The sequence below is a fragment of the Hemicordylus capensis genome, chromosome 5 (assembly GCF_027244095.1).
Source record: "Hemicordylus capensis ecotype Gifberg chromosome 5, rHemCap1.1.pri, whole genome shotgun sequence".
In the NCBI taxonomy this organism is placed as follows: Eukaryota; Metazoa; Chordata; class Lepidosauria; order Squamata; family Cordylidae; genus Hemicordylus; species Hemicordylus capensis.
In genome coordinates, this window is record NC_069661.1 from 21,538,829 (window position 1) to 21,560,872 (window position 22,044).

General features: G+C 42.8%; 1 protein-coding gene across 7 annotated transcripts in view; it reads left to right on the forward strand.

Moving 5' to 3' along the window:
- Nucleotides 1-22,044, forward strand: part of AFF1 (ALF transcription elongation factor 1) — a 208,967-nt gene that overhangs the window by 145,146 nt on the left and 41,777 nt on the right. For 5 of the 7 annotated variants that reach the window (XM_053254858.1, XM_053254860.1, XM_053254854.1 and 2 more), the window contains 6 exons: nucleotides 2,504-2,548; nucleotides 4,718-4,804; nucleotides 6,844-6,880; nucleotides 8,574-8,628; nucleotides 21,101-21,161; nucleotides 21,289-21,326. In XM_053254858.1, coding sequence (XP_053110833.1) covers nucleotides 2,504-2,548; nucleotides 4,718-4,804; nucleotides 6,844-6,880; nucleotides 8,574-8,628; nucleotides 21,101-21,161; nucleotides 21,289-21,326 — 323 coding nt within the window. The remainder of the gene's footprint in view (nucleotides 1-2,503; nucleotides 2,549-4,717; nucleotides 4,805-6,843; nucleotides 6,881-8,573; nucleotides 8,629-21,100; nucleotides 21,162-21,288; nucleotides 21,327-22,044) is intronic. The other 2 variants (XM_053254856.1, XM_053254855.1) reach the window with 2 other exon arrangements.

Genomic DNA, 22,044 nt, shown 5'->3' on the forward strand with positions numbered 1-22,044 from the left:
GTTCAGTCTTTCCTTTGACATTGTGGTTGACCAAGTCATCTCCCACTTGGAGGAGGAGGATTGAAAGGTTTTTAATATAAAATTGTGTACTTTAAAAGTACTGCACTGCTTTAATTGGCACTTTGTGAGCTGTATCCCCAAATACACCATGTTTTAATGAGATCGTTGTAGTTATGGCCTGTATTTTTGAATCTCACACTCTGCACTCACAGAGACCTGGAGCACAGTCTACAGGTGGGCAACAAACTGAAGTTAACATATATTTGTTTAAATGCAGAGAAAACAGACGATCTTAAAACTCTCTGTAGGCCATAGCTATAAAAACCATATCTGACAAAAGAATGATGATGGCTTATAAGAAAGGCCCATCTAGTCCAGCATTCTGCTTCAGTCATCTGGGAAGCCCGCAAGCGGGGGGAAAGAGGGCAGCCTCCTCCCATTGGTGTTCCCGGCACCTGTCGTTTCACCTCTGATCTGAGAGAAATACATAGCTATCAAGACACTGAGCCATATTAGCACGTGTTGTGCTAGAGAAATGACATACAGAAGAACCTGAGTATTCGCTGGGGTTCAGTTCTCTGCAATTAACGCAGATAAGAAAACCATGAATACCAAGTAATTATGTCTATGGGATCGTGAGGAGTAGGTTCCTGGAGGTTTTTTAAAAAGTGCAAAGAACGGGTTAAATGGCCCTAAAAACCCGTGTGTGTGTGTGTGTGCGCGTGTGTGTGTGTGCGCGCGCGCTCTACCGTGCTCAGTCTGACCCTAGATGTCCAGCATTGCCACCCGAACACTGCAGTCCCCCCCCCATGAAAAATTGTGTGTTTCATTTTCTTTTTAACAGAAATGACCCAGAAAATGGCTCCTCTCCACAAAACAGTGGGCAGAAATGACCTCAGAGGTTATTTCCGCCCATCCTGACCCATGAATACACGAAAATTAATGCACTTTTTGCTGTTTTCTTCCATGTAGACTGAGGTTGGATGCCAATTACCTGACCGCGGATACATAAAACCGTGGTTGTTGGATTAATGAGGTTCTACAGGAGAACCTGTTCTCCTGTAGTATCAGCTATTTGAAAATATTCACGGTAGTCAGTTGAAAGCTATGGTGGTGCCTTTTGTATCTAAAGGATTCAAAATCGATCCTAGTCTGTGAAAAGGCTCACTGTTGCCTGCAGCCTGGGAGCACTGTCCATTGGCTGAGCTGCAATGATGCCATGGAGTGTTTATGGAAGTGCTCGTATTCATAAATATTCTTGCTCACATTCATAAATATTTAACAGCCAGTACTCACATGAGAGAAGTGACATGTTAATGTGACACTGGCCAAATGCGGGACACCGGCAGTGGGCTGAAACAAAGGAACTTGAGGGGAAAATAGCCTAGGGAATTGAGTTGAGGAGCCAAGGATGCAGAATGAGCAGGGGAAAACCTTACACAGAATGTTAAAGAAATGAAGGCTTGTGTAATGATTTCTTGGAAGGGGGTTGGAGAAAAGAGATCAAAGTAGAATAGAAGACTGAAAAGATGGAAGACTTAATGTATGAATCGCTATGTAATTGATTCATATCAAATCTACCAAATATTAACAAATATGCGTTAACCTTGGAATTCTGATACTGTACTGCAAATTTCACTTCATTTCATTTGTCCTTTAATTTCTTTTGACTTTAAATGAAGAAGCGGCAGTAGCCGCTTATTCAGGAATTTGTCGTCTTCTTTCCCCAAGCTTGGGTCTACCTCAACATAAGTTACTGTTGGGTGTTAACATGCTAACTAAATGTTGGATTAACAAGCTGGAGGTCTAGCTGGGACTTGCCACCTCCTTTGCTGTGAGTGAGAATTTTTCTGCCTGCAGAGAGCCAAAGCATTGAAGCTTTGTATGGGTGTGGTGGACAAAGGTGAATTTCTAAGTGATTCTGGAACAAAGCTTATGGGTGTGGTGTAAGATCTTGAAGAGGACAGGAGAGAGCGCTTCAGCTGTATTCACACTAACCTTATTCCTTGGAGGAGCAGCCTCCTGTGGCGATTACTTCATGTGCTTCCCAGTCAGGAGCAAAAGTGGTTCCTACAGAAACAGTACAATGTCGGAGTTCTTGCTTAAGATACAGGGCCCAGTATTGTACTTGCAGCCGTGTCTGGAGATGAGGTGCTTCCCTGACTTGCTGGGATTCCCATGATTGTGGGTGAGGGTAATCCTCCAAGACTTCATCTGGGCAAACAGCACCTCAGTTGTTAGCTGATGCATAGGACTAGATCTATCCACTACAGACTTTCAGTGACTGAGGATGTGACTTAATTGAGAAGGGAGAAATTCACAGTTTGGTAGAGAAAGGAAGTCCCACCTCTAAATGGAGCTGCCCCACAGCAGTGTTCATAAATTCCGTGTTCTGTATCTTAAGACATGATGCATAGAATCACTGTTTAAACAAATATTTGGACTGGAGTTTACATAGTTTGCACTAATCTATGAAATAACCTCCCCCCCCCGTGTTTTTCAGCAGTCGTTCTCCAATGAAGTCCATTGCGTTGAAGAAATTTTAAAGGTGAGTACATTGCTAATGATTGGCATGTGCTATAAGAGAGATACTAGGGTAATTAGCACATCTATTGCTACTGTAAAGGGAGGAATTAATTTATTTCATGCTTCTGTTGGTCAGCTAGCAGGTGTGAATTTGAAGGTTATTTCTCCATCCAAAGCATAACCCGTGCTAACTGAGCAAAGAGACACCTTTTAAAGTGGTGATTCTCCTATATTTAGCAAGGGGAGAGCAACTGGCCCTATCCAGCCTCAGCACAGCATCCCTCCAGTGGCTGTTGCTGGTATCTGCCTTATGTTTCTTTTTAAATTGTGAGCCCTGTTGGGACAGGGGACCATTTTATCTATGTATTTTTCTTTGTAAACCGCTTTGTGAACTTTGGTTGAAGAGCAATATAGTATTCTAGAATTTATATACTATAGATTCATCGTTGTAGTAGTAGCAGAAGAGAGGCAATAAATGTTTCTAATGTAACTGTGCATGGGACTATTATAGAATTTAAAACAAAGTCATGTGTTCTGTTAGAAAATTGTTCACATTATTAGTAGAAAACATAAGATTTCCATGTGACCTGTATTAATATGAGATGGTATAGTAGTCAAAATGTAATGGAACATACTAGAATTATTCATAAATAACACTGAGGCAAAATACAGTGGCTGTGTTTAGAGATACTTGAAAATAGTATTTCAGAATTAGAATATGTCCAGTAAGACAATGTTGTTAACCCCTTTTCAGCCAGAACCCATCCAAAATGGACGTTTAACAAATAATTATTGTGCAAAACACAATGGGATATATTCTCAAGACACATGAGAACAATATTTTGGAAATGAGATCCATGCATTATTAACATTTTTTAAACCCTTGTCAGCCAAAACTCATTTTAAAGAAAAGTTTGATTGGAATGACAAATTCTAAGGTATCGTATGTAGGCAGATTTACACATTACACAGAACTAGATGGGAGTGATGGATTAAGCCACAAACAATCCACATATTTTGGTGCAAAGAACCTCTGCCATTGAAGAAATGGGTGCCATCATGCACTTGCTTTGAGGACGTAGATCACCAACTTCTGAGCAAGCCAAACCAACCAAACCCACACATTCCATTGGACGTAAGTGAGCAGTAAGCCCCAACAAAAATCAACATCCAGTACCAATGCAAACTTCCTAGCTATGCTTTCTCAACCAAATTCACCAAGTCTTATTGGGCTAGATGGGAGCAAAGAAGTATGTCACATCACCCCCAAGAAATCCACATTCCGATACTCATTCCAGGCAATAAGCTGTGTTCTGGGAATAAAGCCCAGAATGCCCACTTCCAAGCTATCTAGGCCAGTGAAATTCATGACACACTGGTCTGGATAGGAATGATGTAGCAAGCAATGATACTTCCAAAGATTCCACGTTCTGTTACCCATTCTTAGTAATCATTGTATTGCAGAAAAATATCCCAGAATACCAATTCCTGAGCTATTCAGACCAACAAAAATCACACATGATGTTGGACTAATCTAACACACAAAACCTGTGAAGAATTTACATTCCTCTACCTATTCTGGGAAATAAATACTATTGTGGAAAAACATCCCAGAATGCCAGCTGCTTCATTGCGGTCTCTCTGTAAGCGCATACATGGGTTCTGAGCCAGCATAGAGCAATGCATGGATGTGTAGCTCATTGTTTCTAAAAGAACTAGTTTCTTTTGCTCACATCTAATGCCACCATTTAAAATTTCATACACATGATGAAAACATGGGGATGGGGCCATAGCTTGATGGAAGAGTACAATCCCCAGCATCTCCAGGTTGGAGTAGGAAAAGACTCATGCTTGAAACCTTGGAGAGCTGCTGCCAGTCACTAGACAGTGCTGGGCTAGATGGACCAATGGCCTGACTTGGTATAAGGCAGCTTCCTAAGTTCCATATGTTGTGCAAGTAGAGAGGTGGTGGCTATAGAGAGCATTGGGGATGACTCACTCCTCCTTTGAACCAAAGACCTCTGATGCCAGGGCTGAATCATTCTCCCTGTGTGCAGTCCTCATAGTTGCAAGGACCTCAGGTCTCAGGCAGCAAACGCAGATGGCAATTTTTCTGCCATGTACCAGTTCCTGGGGTTTCCCTTAAGTTGTGGCTGGAAATTTTTGATTCTTGTTTTCAATTTTTTCTTAGGAAATGACACATTCATGGCCACCTCCTTTGACAGCCATCCATACTCCTAGCACAGCTGAGCCTTCAAAGTTTCCTTTTCCTGCAAAGGTAAAACAAAGTTGTTTTTACAACTCATTGATTCAACAATCGTTCAGCCCATTTCTAGCACTCGCTCCATTTTCAGAGAGGAAAAGAGTGGAGTTTTAAAAACGTAGTATGATGACTTAAAACAGTATAATCTCCATCAAAACAGATTCAGCCTTTATTTCTGCCTTAGTTTGATTTGTGTGGGCTTCAAACCTGTGTGCTTGTAATCATCTGTTGTTTTGTCTTTGTACAATTTACATATAGGGTATATCAATAAAAAGAGCAAGCATTTTATTTGAAAGGTGTTTGCAGGTTTTCTAGAAAGGGCCAAAATGTCATTTTTGCAGAGCCCATAGTCCAAATTCCTATTGTCCTTGGGTAGGTAATAAAAACTTATAGCAATTGTTGCGTTGTATAAAGGCCCTGAAAATATTTCTGCTGCTTTTAATATGATCTGATGCTATGGTTCATTTGGTTCCTGATTGTTTCATTCATTGATCATGTAATTATTGTCATTTTATATTTGTAAAATATAAAACAATTTTTAAAGAGCATTTGAAAACCCACCTCTTCACCCAAGCTTTTTCAGCTTTTTAAATTTTTAAGTTTTAATCAGTGTTTGATTTTAAATTATCTAAATTGTTTTAAGTTTTTGTGTATGTTTTAAACTTGTTTTTATGTTGTTGTTAACTGCCCAGAGATGAAAGTTTGAGGCAGTGTACAAATCATAGATATATAATAACTAGTTAACTTATAAAGCCCTAAACGGCTTAGGTCCTGGGTATTTGAGAGCGTCTTCTTCACTACGAGCCCCACCTCCCATTGAGGTCATCTGAGGAGGTCCGTCTCCAGTTACCGCCAGTTATCGTTTGGTGGCTACACAGAGACTGGCCTTCTCGGTCACTGCCCCAAGATTGTGGAATGCACTCCCTGCTGAGATATGATCTTCCCCATCTCTGGCAATTTTCAAAAAATACCTGAAAATCCATCTTTTCACCCAAGCTTTCTCAGCTTCCTAAATTTTTTAGGTTTTAATCTCTGGTTTATTTCTAAATTGTTAAATTGTTTTAAGTTTTTGTATGTGTGTTAATTTGTTTTATGCTATTGTTAACTGCCCAGAGACGAAGGTTTGGGGTGGTGTACAAATTTGATAAATAAATAAATCGCTAAGGCATACCCATGGTTATTTCCATGTGTGGGCAGCTCTCGCAAGAGTTCGGAGACCTGCCCAATAGAGACAGGGACGGGCAGAGGGAAGAAAATGGTGGTGGTGGCAGCCAGCCAGCTGGCAGGCCGAGAATAACGGCGGTGACAGGCAAACAATGACACCAGTGGGGGCGGGTGGCTGGTGGGTGGGAGAAGGTGGGGGTGGGCAGGAGAAAGGGGTGGGCGGGCAGGGGAGGAAATGGTAGCGGGGAGAACTAGAAAGTGCCCACAAGGAAAAGTGCCACGGGGAGTTAAGGAAAACACCGGCCTGGCCAGCGAGGGGAAGCAGACTGGGAGGGGGAGAATGGCCTGGGGCTGAAGCGGGATGTAAATGAAGATGGGGAGGAGAGACAAGGAGAACTAGGGGCGCAGATGCTCTGTGCCAGATCAGCTAGTGTAAAGACCACCATTCTGGCAAAACTAGAGTGGTGCTCTTGTTCAAGTAAGGACTGTCTCATCTACATCTACTGTTGTGTAGTTGCATCTCACTGCCCCCTCCCACCACCCTTTGTTTGTAAAGGGGAATCCTCACCAGATTCCTGTTTATAAGCATTGCCCCTCAAAGGGCCGAACCAGTTTGAACCAGTCCGCGAAAAAGTTTGGGTGGGTGGTCCAGTGTTTTTGACTGAACCACCCACCCAAACTTTTTCACGGACTACAGCCTGTTCTGAATTTGGACTGAACCACAGAAAACAGTTCAGTGCACACCCCTACTGGGAGATAGCAGCTTGATTAAGGCCATCTAGTAAATTCATGGTGTTTTCAGGATTTGAACCAGGGACTAAAGGGTCATAAGAGATTCAGTTTCTTAGTCCCCATACTACACTTAAATCTTCCATTTCCCTTCTTTCTAGGAATCACAGCACACTGGATCAGTGATACAGAGCCAGAGTAAGTAAGCAGACTAAAAAGTAACGTTATGTGAGTGCTTGGGGTACTGCTGGCTGTGTCCTGCTGTGCTTATTTCAGTGGGGATTACACAGAAACGCCCACTCAAGTCTCACTGTGAAATGGGTGGGCTGTGCAGCAGCAGTGCCTGATGGCTTGAGCCTAGCATTTGTAACATGTGCTACAAATGCTACTCTATTAGTAGCTATTTATGCATATCCTCTAAACCAGGGATTCTCAACATTGGGTCTCCAGATGTTATTGGACTTCAACTCCCATAATCCCCAGGCCCAGTGGCCTTTGGCTGGGGATTAAGGGAGTAGAAGTCCAATAACATCTGGAGACCCAACGTTGAGAATCCCTGCTCTAAACAAAGGACATTGCCAGAAGCAACCAAGAGAATTTCTGTATTGATCAAGGGTTGGACTAGAAAACCTCCAAGGTCTCTTCTGACTAATGTATATGATTTAGAAGCAGAAAAGTTGGGCTAGTACCATTTGAAGCTTCCAGAGAGTCATGAAGGGCAACCTTATAGAGAGTACATTAAAGCAGCCTTCCCTCAAATTTATGAATGATTGTGGTTTTGTCACAGTATGGAAAAAACAGTTGTGATTTTCTAATTAGATGGAGTGGGTGGCAACTGCTTGTGTCTGGACTTCCAGTTTGTGATTACAGGCAGAACAGTGGATCAAAGTAGTAAATGGGGAAGTCTGAACCTCAGTTATTGTTGGGGTGTTTGAACCTTGTTTACAAGTTACCTGGAGTCCTGCATTTACTGCTGCTCTAGTTGCATCTGTACCTTCCCATATTGTCGGACAGAACATGTGACTATGTACTATACTAGCAGTGTCCACTGTGCGGCTAGCATGGTACACAGTGACATGATTTGTGCTAACTACATGGGAGCAACATGCGACATTATGAGGTGTAATGTGGGGATAACTATGGGCTGGGAACAACCATGGAGGTGACAATGGCCGTGCCACTCTAGGAAACATTTCAAGCAGATCTTGTTCCTGATGGTGGTTATGTCAGTTGGGGAAGGACTGTAGCTCAGTGAAACAGGATCTGCTTGGCAGACAGAGAGTCCCAGGCAAAATCCTTGGTGTGTCCAGGAAGGGCTGGGCAATATGCATCTGAGCCGTTGTCAGCCATTGTAGACCGGGGGTTCCCAACCTTAGGTCCCCAGATGCTGGACTGCAACTCCCATCATCACCTGCCACAATGGCCAGATATTGTGGTTGGGGATGATGGGAATTGTAATCCAACAACATCTGGGGACCCAAGGTTGGGTACCCCTGCAGATGGTGCTGAGCTAGAGGAACCAATGGGCTGACTCTGTATAAGGCAACTTTCCATGTAACCTCCAAGTTTTGCCCACGTTTCACTTCGAACAACTCATCTGTATCTGGCCCAGCTTTACGCTGTTGAGCAAAGGTACACTTAACCCCAGTCTAATGTTTTAAGCAAAGCTTATTTCTCTGGTATGTTGTAATCTTGCAATGAAAATTGTAAACTGTTGGGAATTGCCTATGTATTGGTCAGTACCACTAGCAATGCCGTCCTGGTTATATACCATGAATTAAAGGTTGCCATTCTATCACGATACACAAAACTATGTGTGTGACAGAGATGCAATATAAAATGTTAGGCTCTGTAAGAATTTTGCTTTCTAACACTTTTTTGTTTTAAATAGAGCAGTATGATGCACCTTCTAAGACCTTGTCTGCTTCTTCTCAACAAGGGACATCGTAAGTAGCTGTACTTATTTTCCCATGTATTTGGAGTTCTGTTGTTTAGGAAAGATACAGCAATGTTTGGGGTTCTGTTTGGTAAAAGGTATTTAAATTATTATTAGGTAATACATTTTAAAAGTTGATGATATTATTATTATTATTATTACATTTATATCCCGCTCTTCCTCCAAGGAGCCCAGAGCGGTGTACTACACACTTAAGTTTCTCCTCACAATAACCCTGTGAAGTAGGTTAGGCTGAGAGAGAAGTGACTGGCCCAGAGTCTCCCAGCTAGTATCATGGCTGAATGGGGATTTGAACTCTGGTCTCCCTGGTCCTAGTCCAGCACTCGAACCACTACACCACGCTGGCTCCCTGGTCATATACCGCTCCTGGTCTGTGATAGTAGTTATTTCTCTCCCCACCCCCACCCCACCCCTGGTAGAGTTTTTTGTTATTTTCTGATTGGCTATGTGTAGGGCTTCCACAGATGGCAGGGAGAAAACCTGTTTGCATATGCAGAGCTACCTCCTGGGATCATGGCCCCTATCTTGATGTCACTGCTTGCATGATTCCAAGCTTTGGAACCTAGTATTTTTGGTCTTCGCCTGGTGCGGGCATGCTGGATTTTAGATTCTGTGGTTCATTCGTAAAGTCAAGGGCTGCAGGAGCCTGACCTGGAAATGAAAAGATCAAGAAAGCAATGCAGACACAGTACAATGGCTTCTATAGTTGACATTTCTGGGAACATGTGTTTGCTCCTGGATATATAATGGTTCACACAACATTTTGGGTTTCCAGGACATCAGCACGGTACATGAAAGTTCTGGTGACATGCAAACTGCCATTAAGGAAATTAGCCAGACATTTCTGATGATTAGCCACTTTGATAGCTTGTCGGGCATTTCCCCAGGAAGTGCATTGAAACTGGCCACAATCCAGAAATGGCTAGCAGGGCAGGAGTTGCTTTTGCCTTCTTTTCCAAACAGTATTACCACCTTTCCCTAACGTATGATATAGCACAAGCTGCTTTTAGGAAACCAGAGGCAGCAAATCTGGCAGAGTTAAATAGAGGCACATGCTGGATTTGACAGCATGAGAGGCCCTTTGAATCTCATTGAAAACAGGACTGGATTAGTGTATCAACTTGTCACTTCCTAAAACAAGGAAGTTGCTCCTTTTCCATATATTAGAAGTGTAATGTTTGCTTTATATTTATAAATACTGTATTTGCAATCACACAAGAAAAGTTTGTGTTGAAAACTGTAGTGACAAGCTTTCTGCTTGAAGATTAAATCTCTGGCACCATTGTAGACTTTAGTTAACCATCTGATCTTAAGTGAAGATACAAGTTTTGTCTTGCCTGGTCTGTAAGAATTTTCTCTAGCTCGATTTCTTTGGTCAGCAAATCTTCATAATTTATCTCTGTGTGCATGAGTGTTTCTAGTAAACAAAACACTTACACACCAGCTGTTACTAGGTATCATTGCTGTACAGGTACTAAGGCTGGAAACAAGTGGAACAGTTAAATAATTGCTCTTCTGTTGCCAACAAAAACTGAAGTGGTTATTTCCTTTTGGAGCTGCCTGGTTTTTCAGAAGGATCCTCCTCATTGCTAGGCCATGCATAACTTTATAGAACCCTTAATTGATCTTTTGTTTAATGGTTACTACTATCACTTTCCAAATTCATGTTTAGTTTTCAGTGTGTTTCGTAATCCTTATCGATGTCATAACTACTATGACTTTTTTCCTCCAACATCGCCATTTTACAGATGGTCAACTGAAGTTGATAGGATAATGCTTTGCCCAAGACTGAGTGAGATTCTCTGTCCTCACAGTTGTATCTATAGCACCAGGCTCCCCCTCTCTCTAAAGAGTGAACAGGAAGTGAACCCTTGTCTTGACTGACAGGATGGTGAATTCCAGGGCAACCTATCAGTACACCAGGTGGGTGGGACCTAGAGAGCTGTTGCTGGGAATTCTGGGAACAAGAAAGGAAGTCTGGGCAGAGAGTGCGGACTAGCAGGAAGTCTGTGCTGGAGGAGGACATGTGGCAATGGAGTTGTGCTGCAGCAGGATGGCTGTAGATCCTTATAAGACAGGATTGCAGGAGGCTTGAGTTTCATATGGAGTTTGGTGTGTTCAAGGACAGGAAGCCTTGGTTTTGGCTTCGGGATTTAGTCTAGGGAATAGTTTTAGTCAGACTTGGTGTCAGGAATTTATATTCCTTTGTGTGTAGGCATGGCATTTTCTTACTTATCTGTTCTTTGCAACTAAGTAACCAAGATTTTTAAAGTGTGTTGCCCCAGCATCATTCAGGATGCTTTTGAAGTATTCTTGTAACCAAACTAAGTATTTTGAAGTGTATCGTAAAGCCTCAGATGGAACTAGTCTGTAGTAATTGAATAAAAGTCCCCCCCCCTTTGTTCTTTACCTTTTTTCAAGCCTCCAAGGGTGGTTATTGACTCAGCAGTAGGAGGGGAAATTTCTCTGGTGCAAAACTCAATGAGAGCTTGGCGGAATTAATAATTAACTCCACATGCAAGCAGAATGCCTCGGAGAACAAGTGGTTTCATTCTTGCCTATTAGCAAGGAGGAGCAGATTTTTGTATTTTCCTATTACCCAGTTACAGAGGGACCTTGGACTATAGCACTCAATCTAATGGTCCGGTACAATAGGAACATAGCAAGCTGCCATATACTGAGTCAGACCATTGGTCTATCTAGCTCAGTATTGTCTTCACAGACTGGCAGTGGCTTCTCCAAGGTTGCAGGCAGGAATCTCTCTCAGCCCTATCTTGGAGAAGCCAGGGAGGGAACATGGAACCTAGATGCTCTTCCCAGAGCAGCTCCATCCCCTAAGGGGGATATCTTACAGTGCTCACACACCAAGTCTCCCATTCATATGCAACCAGGGCAGACCCTGCTTAGCTATGGGGACAAGTCATGCTTGCTACCACAAGACCAGCTCTCCTCAATACATGTCTCAAGAGTGCTTGGTGGCAGCAGAAACCTACCAGAACTTCTGGGCTTTATCTGAATCTTTTTCTTAGCTTTCTGGGTTTTGAAAGTTAAGGATTTTTAATACTAACTGACCTAAGTCAGGAAAATGAATTTTCCACTACCCACAATTTGTTACAAGCACGTACACTGGCTGTGGTCTGGTTTTCCTTTAAAACATGTCATTATATATTGTTTTCAGGACAATTGGTTGAATTGGTGTTAGAATTCATAGGTTTTGATTAAAATAAAAGTATATATGCTGCATAGAAAGAGAGACTTTGCAATAAAATTAGACTCCTTATCTGAAACTTTGGCACTAAAGTATCACCCTTCCAAATTCTGCAGATGAAAGAGCACGTTGACGACTACAATAGTGGTCTGTAACTTAGTAGTAAAGGTAAAGTGTGCTCTTGAGTCGTTTTTGACTCCTGGCGCCCACAGAGCCCTGTGGCTGTCTCTGGTAGAATACAGGAGGGGTTTACCATTGCCTCCTCCCACGCAGTATGAGATGATGCCTTTCAGCATCTTCCTATATCACTGCAGCCCGATAAGAGGTGTACCAGCAGGGATTCAAACTGGCAACCTCTTGCTTGAGAGTCAAGCATTTCCCCACTGAGCCCTAGAGTAGAGTTTATAAGAAGGGGAGTAGGGAGGAGATCTGCCATGGCCCTTGTTACTGTTCTTGTAACTGTGGAAGAGTTGGGGATTGGGTTGTAGCTCAGTGGTAGAGCATCTGCTTTGCATGCAAACAGTTCCAGGTTCACTCCCTGATATCTCCAGGTGGGGCTGGGTGGGATTCCTGCCTGAGAACTTGGGGAGCTGCTGCCAGTCAGTGGCAAGAGTGAGCTAGATGAACCCATGGTCTTATTCGGTACTAGGCAGCTTTCTAGTTTCCTAACAAGGAAATATTTGTGAAAGTTTCGCTTACCAGCAGAGGGCTTTATTATTTATGCTGCTGTTTCTTAAATTAATGGTCTCACTGTAATATAGAATGTGTAAAGCTTGTTTATCAGGTAGACAGGCTCCTTTTAAAGTGATATGTATATTTTGCTAGGGATAGAGCAGCAAAAGGTCTCTCCCAGTGGCTGTTTTTGGTGTCTTTTTGAGTGTAGTTTAAAAAAGAAAGAAAGAAAGAAAGAAAGATCATAATCCTTTTTGGAACAGGGGATCGGCTTCTCTTTTATTTCACTCTGTAAACCGCTTTGAGAACTCTTCTTCCTCAAGTGATATATAATTTAAATAATCACAAAATCACTGTTCACTGAAAGTGTGGTCTAAGCATGTTGGAAAGCTGCAGGAATTTGCAGTGTCATATTTTGTGTGCACGTGTGGCAAACCTACACGTATAGGCTCATCAAAGATAAATTATGCATATGGGGTTTTTCTATGCAGAAGTGATCCCCGTGTAGGAAACATTGTGCGGATATTTTCTGGCACTGCTACTCAGCAACAACAAACAGCCCCTGCCATGTTAATTGTAGCATTAGTTAAAAGTGAGAGCAGTAGCTGATTGATTCGTCTAATTAGGGTACTTTCCCCCTAGAAGTATTGTTGAGTAATGAAATTCTTCTGCAAGGTTAGTCCGACCAGATGACAGCACTGATAGATGCTGGGCCTCAGATAAGTAAGCAATTTAAAAGCTTTTGAATAAGTAGAGTACAGCCCACCCAAGGATAGGAATGCTTGAAGAGGGATGTTCTTTGTTGTATTTTCATTGTGTTGACTGCCTTATTTCCAGGATACAGAACTTATATTTCAAATTAGTTTAAGTTGTTTATGGGCCTTTTCACGTAACGTAAAAATTAATATTCCTAAGGGCCAGTTCTTCTTAGCTGAGAAGTGGCTTCTCTGTCCAGATAGAATTTAAAAGTTAGTCCCCTTTTAACTTTAAAATCCCTAACTCTGTGAATGAGCAGCCCATGTCACTTCTCAGCTGAGAAGGGGCTGGGAATTTTAAAGTTAAGGGAGTTATCCCCAAGCTCATAACCCCTTCCCAGCTGAGAAGGGGCGCAGACTGCTCATGCACAGTACACAGATTTCATTATCAGTGATAGTTTTGGTCTCCTTCCCTTCAGCTTTTAAATCCCAACCAGAAAATCCTGTGAAATACCAAAACTACCCCCACAATAACTAAATTTGTGTACTAGGATATCGCCCATGAAAGATCAAAACCACGGAAGCTAAACCTGTAATATTCAAGGGTCTCCTATACAACATTATCAAGTGTTTAGAGTGCTTCACAGACATTATCTGTGCTATAATCTTTACAACAACCCTGTAAGGTAGCTCAGCATTATTATTCCTGTCGTGCAGGTATGGGGCTGAGAGATTGTGTCTTGCCTAAGTTCACCTAGTGAGTCCATGACAATCAAAACAAACTGGGGACTTGCTGATTCATAGCTCAGTTTCTTGGCCACCCCACTCCACCAGCTGTCTTTAGAGAGAATTGAAAGCCATCAAATGTATAAAATCGCCCTTTTAATCTTCGGAGCTATGAGCAGTAAAACAACCATGTTCAAGGCAACATTGAACTCAAGTTACAATTCGCAAGACTGTGAATTGTATTCTGCCTTGTGCCTACCCCAAAGGACAACCTGAAATCCATATAATTAATGACAGATTGGCTTTAGAGGAATATGAAACCTCCTATTCCTCTAAACTAAAGCCAGTCAGTTTATAACTGATGATGGAGGCAGATTACCCTCATCTGCTCATGGCTTAATTGCTTGTGCCTTCCTGTGAATTGTTGGCCTTTGCCTCCTGCCAGAATTGGAACAATGGGACTGGATCCCCTGGAAGGTTCAGATTTGATGTAACCGCTCGAGTGTCCTGCATGAGTCCCGTTGCAATTATGCCTGCACATTAAGTGTATTCCTTGGATGCTGCTGTATTATATCAGGTGGTTGGTTAATACTCTTAAAATGGCAGCAAATGCAGAAGAACATTCTACCTTTCCTTGCCAAGGAAAACTTTTAGCCACAGTTAACATGTGTCCAATTGCTCTGCAAAGGTGAAAAAGAAATGGTGTGGGTTTTTCCAAAGATTGTTATATACATGCAGTATGCGCCATTTGGACCAGGGCCTTAATTATGCCTATCCCTCCTGGTTTTGTTTTGTTTTTTAAATAATGAGAATCCAGCTCTGATCTGTGTGTGTGTTTGCTTTGCACAATGGCGCTTTCTTTCTTTCCTTTCTCTTTTAAAACGCACGTGACCGTCTGAAAATCCAGCCACCTCGAATCACTTGCATTACAGAGCGTAGCTGACTGAAAACAAGCAGCATTTGTGCTGGTTAATTAGCGGTTGAAATCCCTCTGCATCTGTGTGTCCAAATTAAGCATGCAGCTTTACAGAGCGAGTGTGGATTTCCCAGAGGGCTTTTCATTCTTGAGTTTGGCCCTTAAGTTTAGCACCTGGCTACACTGGAATTGGAAACAGGTTTTGTTGTTTACAAGAGCAGGTGCCAAGCTCATTCTTTTGGAGCCTGTGAGAGACCATCTTCATTGAATTTGGGTTTTTCTATTTTGGGATGTGGCCATTTTAGGAACTACCTTTCCCCTTTAAATATTTATTTACAAAGATAACTGCATGTTTTTTCAGACGGTTCCTGAAGACTGAAAAATAACGTGTGCGTGTGTGTGTGTGTGTGTGTGTGTGTGTGTGTATATGTGTGTGTGTGTGTATATATATATATGTGTGTGTATAACTAACTAACTAACTAACTAACTAACTAACTAACTAACTTCATTAGTTTATTAATTGTCTTTACAATATCTGGTGTAGTGCAAATCTGAAAATTACCACCTACAATAGTCTTCCGAACGTACAATCTTTTAAAAAAGATGAAGGGCATGCTACGGTCAGAGTTTGAAATGACATTGATTCCAGTGGCACAGTAAAGCATGAACATAGTTTTAAAGTGCTTGACTTGGCTGGAGTGTGCCTTAAATCTTTTAATACTGCTTGAAAATCCAACAACATGTCAATAGTTGTGTGCTATGATTATTTGGCCTTTCCCTTTGAATGAATCAAAGCGTATAAGAGAGTGTTCAAATCCTTGCTCAGGAAGTGTTCTGTCTGTGTACTCAGGTAAAAATATGACTCAAACATGAAGCATCCCTTCCTGGGATCAATCCATCAGTTCCAAGGTTCTTGCTGTATTATTAATAGCTTATCTGGAAGCTATTAATAACATGTCAGCAGAGGCAATTTGTCTGTCTATCTTTCTGGAAGAAACCCTTCATAAGATAATGGAAAAATAAATGGTGTCATCTTTGGATAATAGACGTAGTTTTAACAAACCCTCCCACATCATGCTGTTATCTTTTGAAGAGAGTTCATCTTGAGCTCAGAGGCCTCCACATAAAACTGTACTAGTGTTTTTTAAAGGAAACACTTAGAGCGATACTACTTGTTTGCTTTAGTCCTTTTATATTCTGCCTTTTGTCCACGCTCAAGACAGCATATATAGGGGGTTCTTAATGAGCTCAAGTGGAGTACAATTCCAGGCACTGGGCAGACTCAGACCTCCTGAAAATTAGCAGGATTGCTTTCGGATCAGATCCTAGGACCAGTGCCTGCTGCAGCTTGCACCTTGGATTGGATGTTTTGCTTTTCAGTAACCATTTCACATTAGCCTCTTGAACTAAGGGCTGATGGGAGAGCTGGTCTTGTGGTAGCGAGCATGAATTGTCCCCCATGCTAAGCAGGTTGTCCACGCATTTGGATGGATGGCTACATGTCAGTGCTGTCTGCTGCACTCCCCTCAGGGGATGGGGCTGTAGCACAGTGGAAGAGCATCTGTTACATGCAGAAGGTTCCAGGTCAATTAGTGGCATCTCCAGGTCGGGCTGGGAGCTACTCCTGCCCGAAACCTTGGAGAGCTGCGGCCAGTCATTTAGACAGTACTCAGCTAGATAGGCCAATGGTCTGACTCGGTAACATAGGAACATAGGAAACTGCCATATACTGAGTCAGACCATTGGTCTATCTAGCTCAGTATTGTCTTCACAGACTGGCAGCAGCTTCTCCAAGGTTGCAGGCAGGAATCTCTCTCAGGCCTATCTTGGAGATGCTGCCAGGGAGGGAACTTGAAACCTTCTGCTCTTCCTAGAGCGGCTTCATCCCCTGAGGGGAATATCTTGCAGTGCTCACACATTAAGTCTCCCATTCGTATGCAACCAGGGCAGACCCTGCTTAGCTATGGGGACAAGTCATGCTTGCTACCACAAGACCAGCTCTCCTCTCCTCTGGTAAAAGGCAGCTTCCTTTGTTCCTAGGAAACTGCATGTTTCTTAAGTATGAATGCCATCCACCTTCATGTGGATGGTGTAGCAAGTATTCTGAAAGTATATACATAGCCTATTGCTATGATATCAACAATTAAGATGGCCAGTGTTGGAGCTGTGATATTGGCATTCTACACATTATGCAGAATGGTAGAATCCTGGACTGTGTTATTCAGAATGTAAGTGGGGGCCATAGTTGTCATAGTTGTCAACATTCCTCCACATAACAAGCTCTCTGAATGTAGTTTGTTTACTTGTGATCCGTGACACTAAGGTAAACCTTTCCCCCTTGATGTGTTTGGTTACTGCATGCAGAGAGCTTTATAAACAGGGGAATACTTTGTACAGTCCAAAATTCTGTGACTACACGCTGACATGTAGAATTGTAACATAAAAGTTGTTGGAATTGCAGCAACCCGTATAGGGGTACAGCTCTATGTTTCCCTTTTCTTCTCCTATTCAACAAGGTGCATTGTCTAGTCCTTGATAGGTGATAATTGCGTTAAAAAGAACTGCTACCATTGAGATGTTTTTAATCTCTGGGTTGATATTCTAACAAGGGAGATATATATATTTAAAAAATCTGTTTTCAGACTACCACAACACATTTAAATAAAAGAATCCTGTCGCTGTGTCTTGCTTGAGGCATCAAAATTTCACTGGTTGCTTTTAATCTTTTATTGTCGGCTTTCAAAGCTTTCCCCTGTGCACCAGTGCTTTTTATCTTTCCCGATATCTCTTGTGCTTGCTGTTGTGTAATTTTGCATAACCTGCACTGTCAGGCCAGGAAGAAAGAGGACATTCATGTAGAGAACTTCATTATTAGCCCTCTGCAAGTATCTGTAGGGTTGCCCTCCAGGGTTTGTGGTTATGCTGATATAATCCCTTGATAGATCTCTTCCTTTACATAAGAGGATCCATTGTACACCACAAATGCCGAAGGACCAAACTTCATTAGGATGTGTTTACATTTACAGAGGTTTAACAAGGGACTAATTTCACTGACAGAGCTGTACTTGGTACCCTATCAGAGCTGTAGCATTGTTTGTCCCATATTGGTTGGTGGGTCGAAGAGGCCACAGTCTGTGAGTGTTGCAGTATGGATGCATATTCATACAGGGACTGCAGTAATAACTTGCTGGCTTGTTTTCCTGAGCTAGAAGATGCAGTAATATGTCAGGCTTCAGGCAGATGGGTTCCAGGAGGTGGCTAGGGTTGCCAACTGTGACTGAAGCTCTTCCTGAATACTTATTTCCCAATATTTCTCACAATATCCAGCCAGTAAAATCTGTTGGATTGTTTTCAATATCACCTGGAGATTGCTTTTGATTCCTATGGACCAAAACAGATCCAAGGGAGCAGGAGCTCAGGTAGCAAGCTCTGAAATGAGAGCCTTATAGGGCCTGACGGACAGGGATTGGCCCTTATGGTCAGCTGACAGCGCTCAAGCCAAATGGCATTGCACTGTCTGGACGGCAGCCTTGAAGCACAGAGCCCAGTCTTCCAGAGTTGCTATGGAAGCACAGTGCCAGTGGCATAAGAGTTAAGATTCTGGAGGTACAGGCATCTGCAGGACTTTTCCAGGGGTGGGTGGTGGGTGGGTTTAATATTATTTGGCAGGAGTCAGGCGATTGAAGCGAGTACTGAAGCAATATTGGCTCAATCCAGATGGGGCAACTTGTTACTTTCCCATCTCCATCCCTGATGCCCTGTTCTCTCTCTCCCACACACCCTTCCAAACTATGAGAACTAGTATAGAAGAAGCAGCAAAGATGTGAATAGGAAGTCCCTGGGATTCAGGTCTTACCTGAGCAGTGAACTCCCTTAGATGGCCCTCAGCAAGGCCCGCTCTGCACCTTACAGTGTTGCTGTAAGGATTTCTGAAATAATGTGCCGGAAATGCTTTGAAGACTTGAAAGACCTCTTTAAATGCCAAGTGTTACGATTACTTGACTTTCCTTAACCAAGGATACGCTCTTAGAGGGTTTTTCATTAACAGTGTTTTCCGGTCTCTTGCAGACTAGTCCTGTTTTCTTAGTAATGTTACTTAAGAACTAGGAATAGTGCTTTGTGTGTCTTCTGGAGGAAAACAATCCAGGCAAAACAGCCCCATGAAAATTAAAAGCAAATTTATCACTTTCCATCCCCCTCTGCCTCAGAAAATTGTATGCTCCCAATTTTTGGTTGTGTGGAAGCAAGATAGGAGGAAAACCTAGGTAGAAGTGATTGTGTGGAAGGAAAAGCTACCCAGGTTTCCCCCCTACCTTGCTTCCACACAATCACTTCTACCCAGGTTTTCCTTCTACCTTGCTTCCACACAACTAAAAACTGTGACCATGCTTTGCTCCCAAACCTGGGTGGTACAGTTTTTGATTATGTGAATGACCCCATTATGTTCAATTGCTGTCCTGTTAAATAGCTGTTTTTGTTTTAAGGCACATATATGATCCAAAAATAAAGCATGATGATCACTACTTCTTCTTAATTAGAGTTTTTGAACAAAAAATGCAATCCCACTGCTGGAGAAGAGAGCTGGTCTTGTGGTAGCAAGCATGATTTGTCCCTTTAGCTAAGCAGGGTCCACCCTGGTTGCATACGAATGGGAGACTTGATGTGTGAGCACTGCAAGATATTCCCCTCAGGGGATGGAGCGGCTCTGGGAAGAGCAGAAGGTTTCAAGTTTCCTCCCTGGCATCTCCAAGATAGGGCTGAGAGAGATCCCTGTCTGCAACCTTGGAGAAGCCGCTGCCAGTCTGTGATGACAATACTGAGCTAGATAGACCAATGGTCTGACTCAGTATATGGCAGTTTTCTATGTTCTTATGTTATATTCACATCTGCTGTGCTACAGAACTCACAAGTGATAAAATGGAGATTGTTCTGGTTACAAATTTTATCTTTTCTCTTGTTAATGGATCAGCAAACTGTATATCATTAAGAATTCTCTTGCTGCCTCTTTTGCCTCATTCATTAGCACCTTTTTCAAGATATAGTACTTGAGTTGGTGGGGGTTTATGAAACCAAGGAGGTTATGCACATTCAGTTCTCATAATATGTTCTGTGGGCAGCTTTGAGCAGAGCATTGCTTTGCACAACCAGTCAGGGTCCATTCCTTCTCCCTGTCTGGGTGTTTAAGTGCCTTTGCAAACTCTGTTTGTGGGAGCACAGCTTGCGAGTCTCCTTCTAGGACATCTGTAAGCTTTTATAGACAGAGATATCCTAAAGAGCATGAAGCCTTGCTTTTGAGGAAGTAGTTAAGAACATGAGAACAGCCCTGCTGGATCAGGCCCAAGGCCCATCCAGCCCAGCATCCTGTTTCACACAGTGGCCCACCAGATGCCTCTGAGAAGCCCACAGGCAAGAGGTGAGGGCATGCCCTCTCTCCTGCTGCTGCTCAGTTTGGACTTTTCAATGCACAAGTGAAACCTGTGTTCAGGATAGACCATTTCACAATTAAAAAACACTGTCAACACAGAAAATTTAGCATGAGGTTTCAGGTTTCAGGCATGCCCAGCCCTGCCCCCGCTATGCCGTAGCGAGCCATGGTTCCTGGTCCTGCAGAGTGCACTCCCATCTTGCCCACCCTACCCCCTGGTGCACTGATCTCTCTCCACTCAGGCTCTTTTTGCCCGTTCCTGCAAAGCAAATCCTTCCTCCCTCTCCCCAGCCTGGCAGGCCTCCCACTCCCCCTACTCCCCCCACTCCCCGCACACACTTGACAGATTACAAGGGCTGCAATTTAAAGGTACTCCTGCTTGGTGTGGTTTGGGGGAGACAACCAGCAATGAACTGGCCCTGCTGGTCAACAGGCAATCATTGGCCTGCACCAGTCTGTCACCTGAAGTGGTCGGTTCACCCAGCCTCTTCAATGGGCCCACCATGATTTCAACCAAGTGCTGAGCAGCTTGGATTTAGATGGGTTGTTTAAACTTTGGAACTCTGGGAAGAGCAGAAGGTTCCAAGTTCCCTCTCTGGCGTCCCCAAGATAGGGCTGAGAGAGATTCCTGCCTGCAACCTTGGAGAAGCTGCTGCCAGTCTGTGAAGACAATACTGAGCTAGATAGACCAATGGTCTGACTCAGTATACGGCAGCTTCCTATGTTCCTATGGAAGCAAAATCGAGAACATCACCTGTGAATTGTTGTTGTCCATTTCTAAAGCATTGTTCTGCACTTAACACCCTCTTTCTCTTTCAGAACTCTGCAGGACGACCTTCATGTCACTGATAGTGAAGATGATGACGATGACCAAGTCAGTGTGTGTATATAGTATAAATCCTGCAAATACACAGGAATACATTTCTAAACCTTCATGACCTCTCATCCTGTTTAAGCCACTTAAACTAACCTCCCTCTCCTCTCTTTCTCTCTTGTTGAATTCTCAGGTTTCTGATAAGCCATCTTCCTCATCCACTCCTCCAAGGTACATTTTCTTTGGCAAGAACTAAGCAGAATAACTGAGGGAGGGGGGACACACACATAATAATGTACATTAGTAAACGTTCTGATAAAAATGGTGGGGGAGGTTATGAGGGGAGAGACAGCCCAAAACTTCTCACAGATAACTTGCAAGTCTGATATGATAGTAGCGTACATCAGCCAGATATTGGCATCCATTGTGTTGCGTGTTTTAGGTTGCTTGACCTTGATGCTTTGGACAGAAAAGTGAGCAGGTTAAAAGGAAATAGGAATGTATTGGCCAAGCCATGTTGCTTTTCTGAATGTCGAGTTCTTCAGATTGGATGCAAGACTAAAATGAGATAATCTCAGGTATGCAACCCTGAATTCTGTGGAAGAAGGTCCGGGTCTCCAATATAAATAAAATAAATAGAGTGAGATAGGCGATAGTGTGCTTTAACCTTTCTCCTAATTTGGCTTGTGGTGGTGTTGTTTTTAGTCTTGTTACATATCGGCTGACTTGACCTACTCAGTCTTCAGGTTTTGAGAAGTGTAAACATCAGGAAAACACTGGAAGGGTGGATATGACTGCAAAGTGCTGTTAAAGTACTTCAAGGGCAAACTTTAACTTCCAAGTTGCTTAACTGCAAAGAGAAATGCATTACCTTCCTGTGCTGACCAAGCATCCTTACAGGACATCTGAGTACTGATATGTCTGTGATCTTTTAAACAGCAGCTCCCAT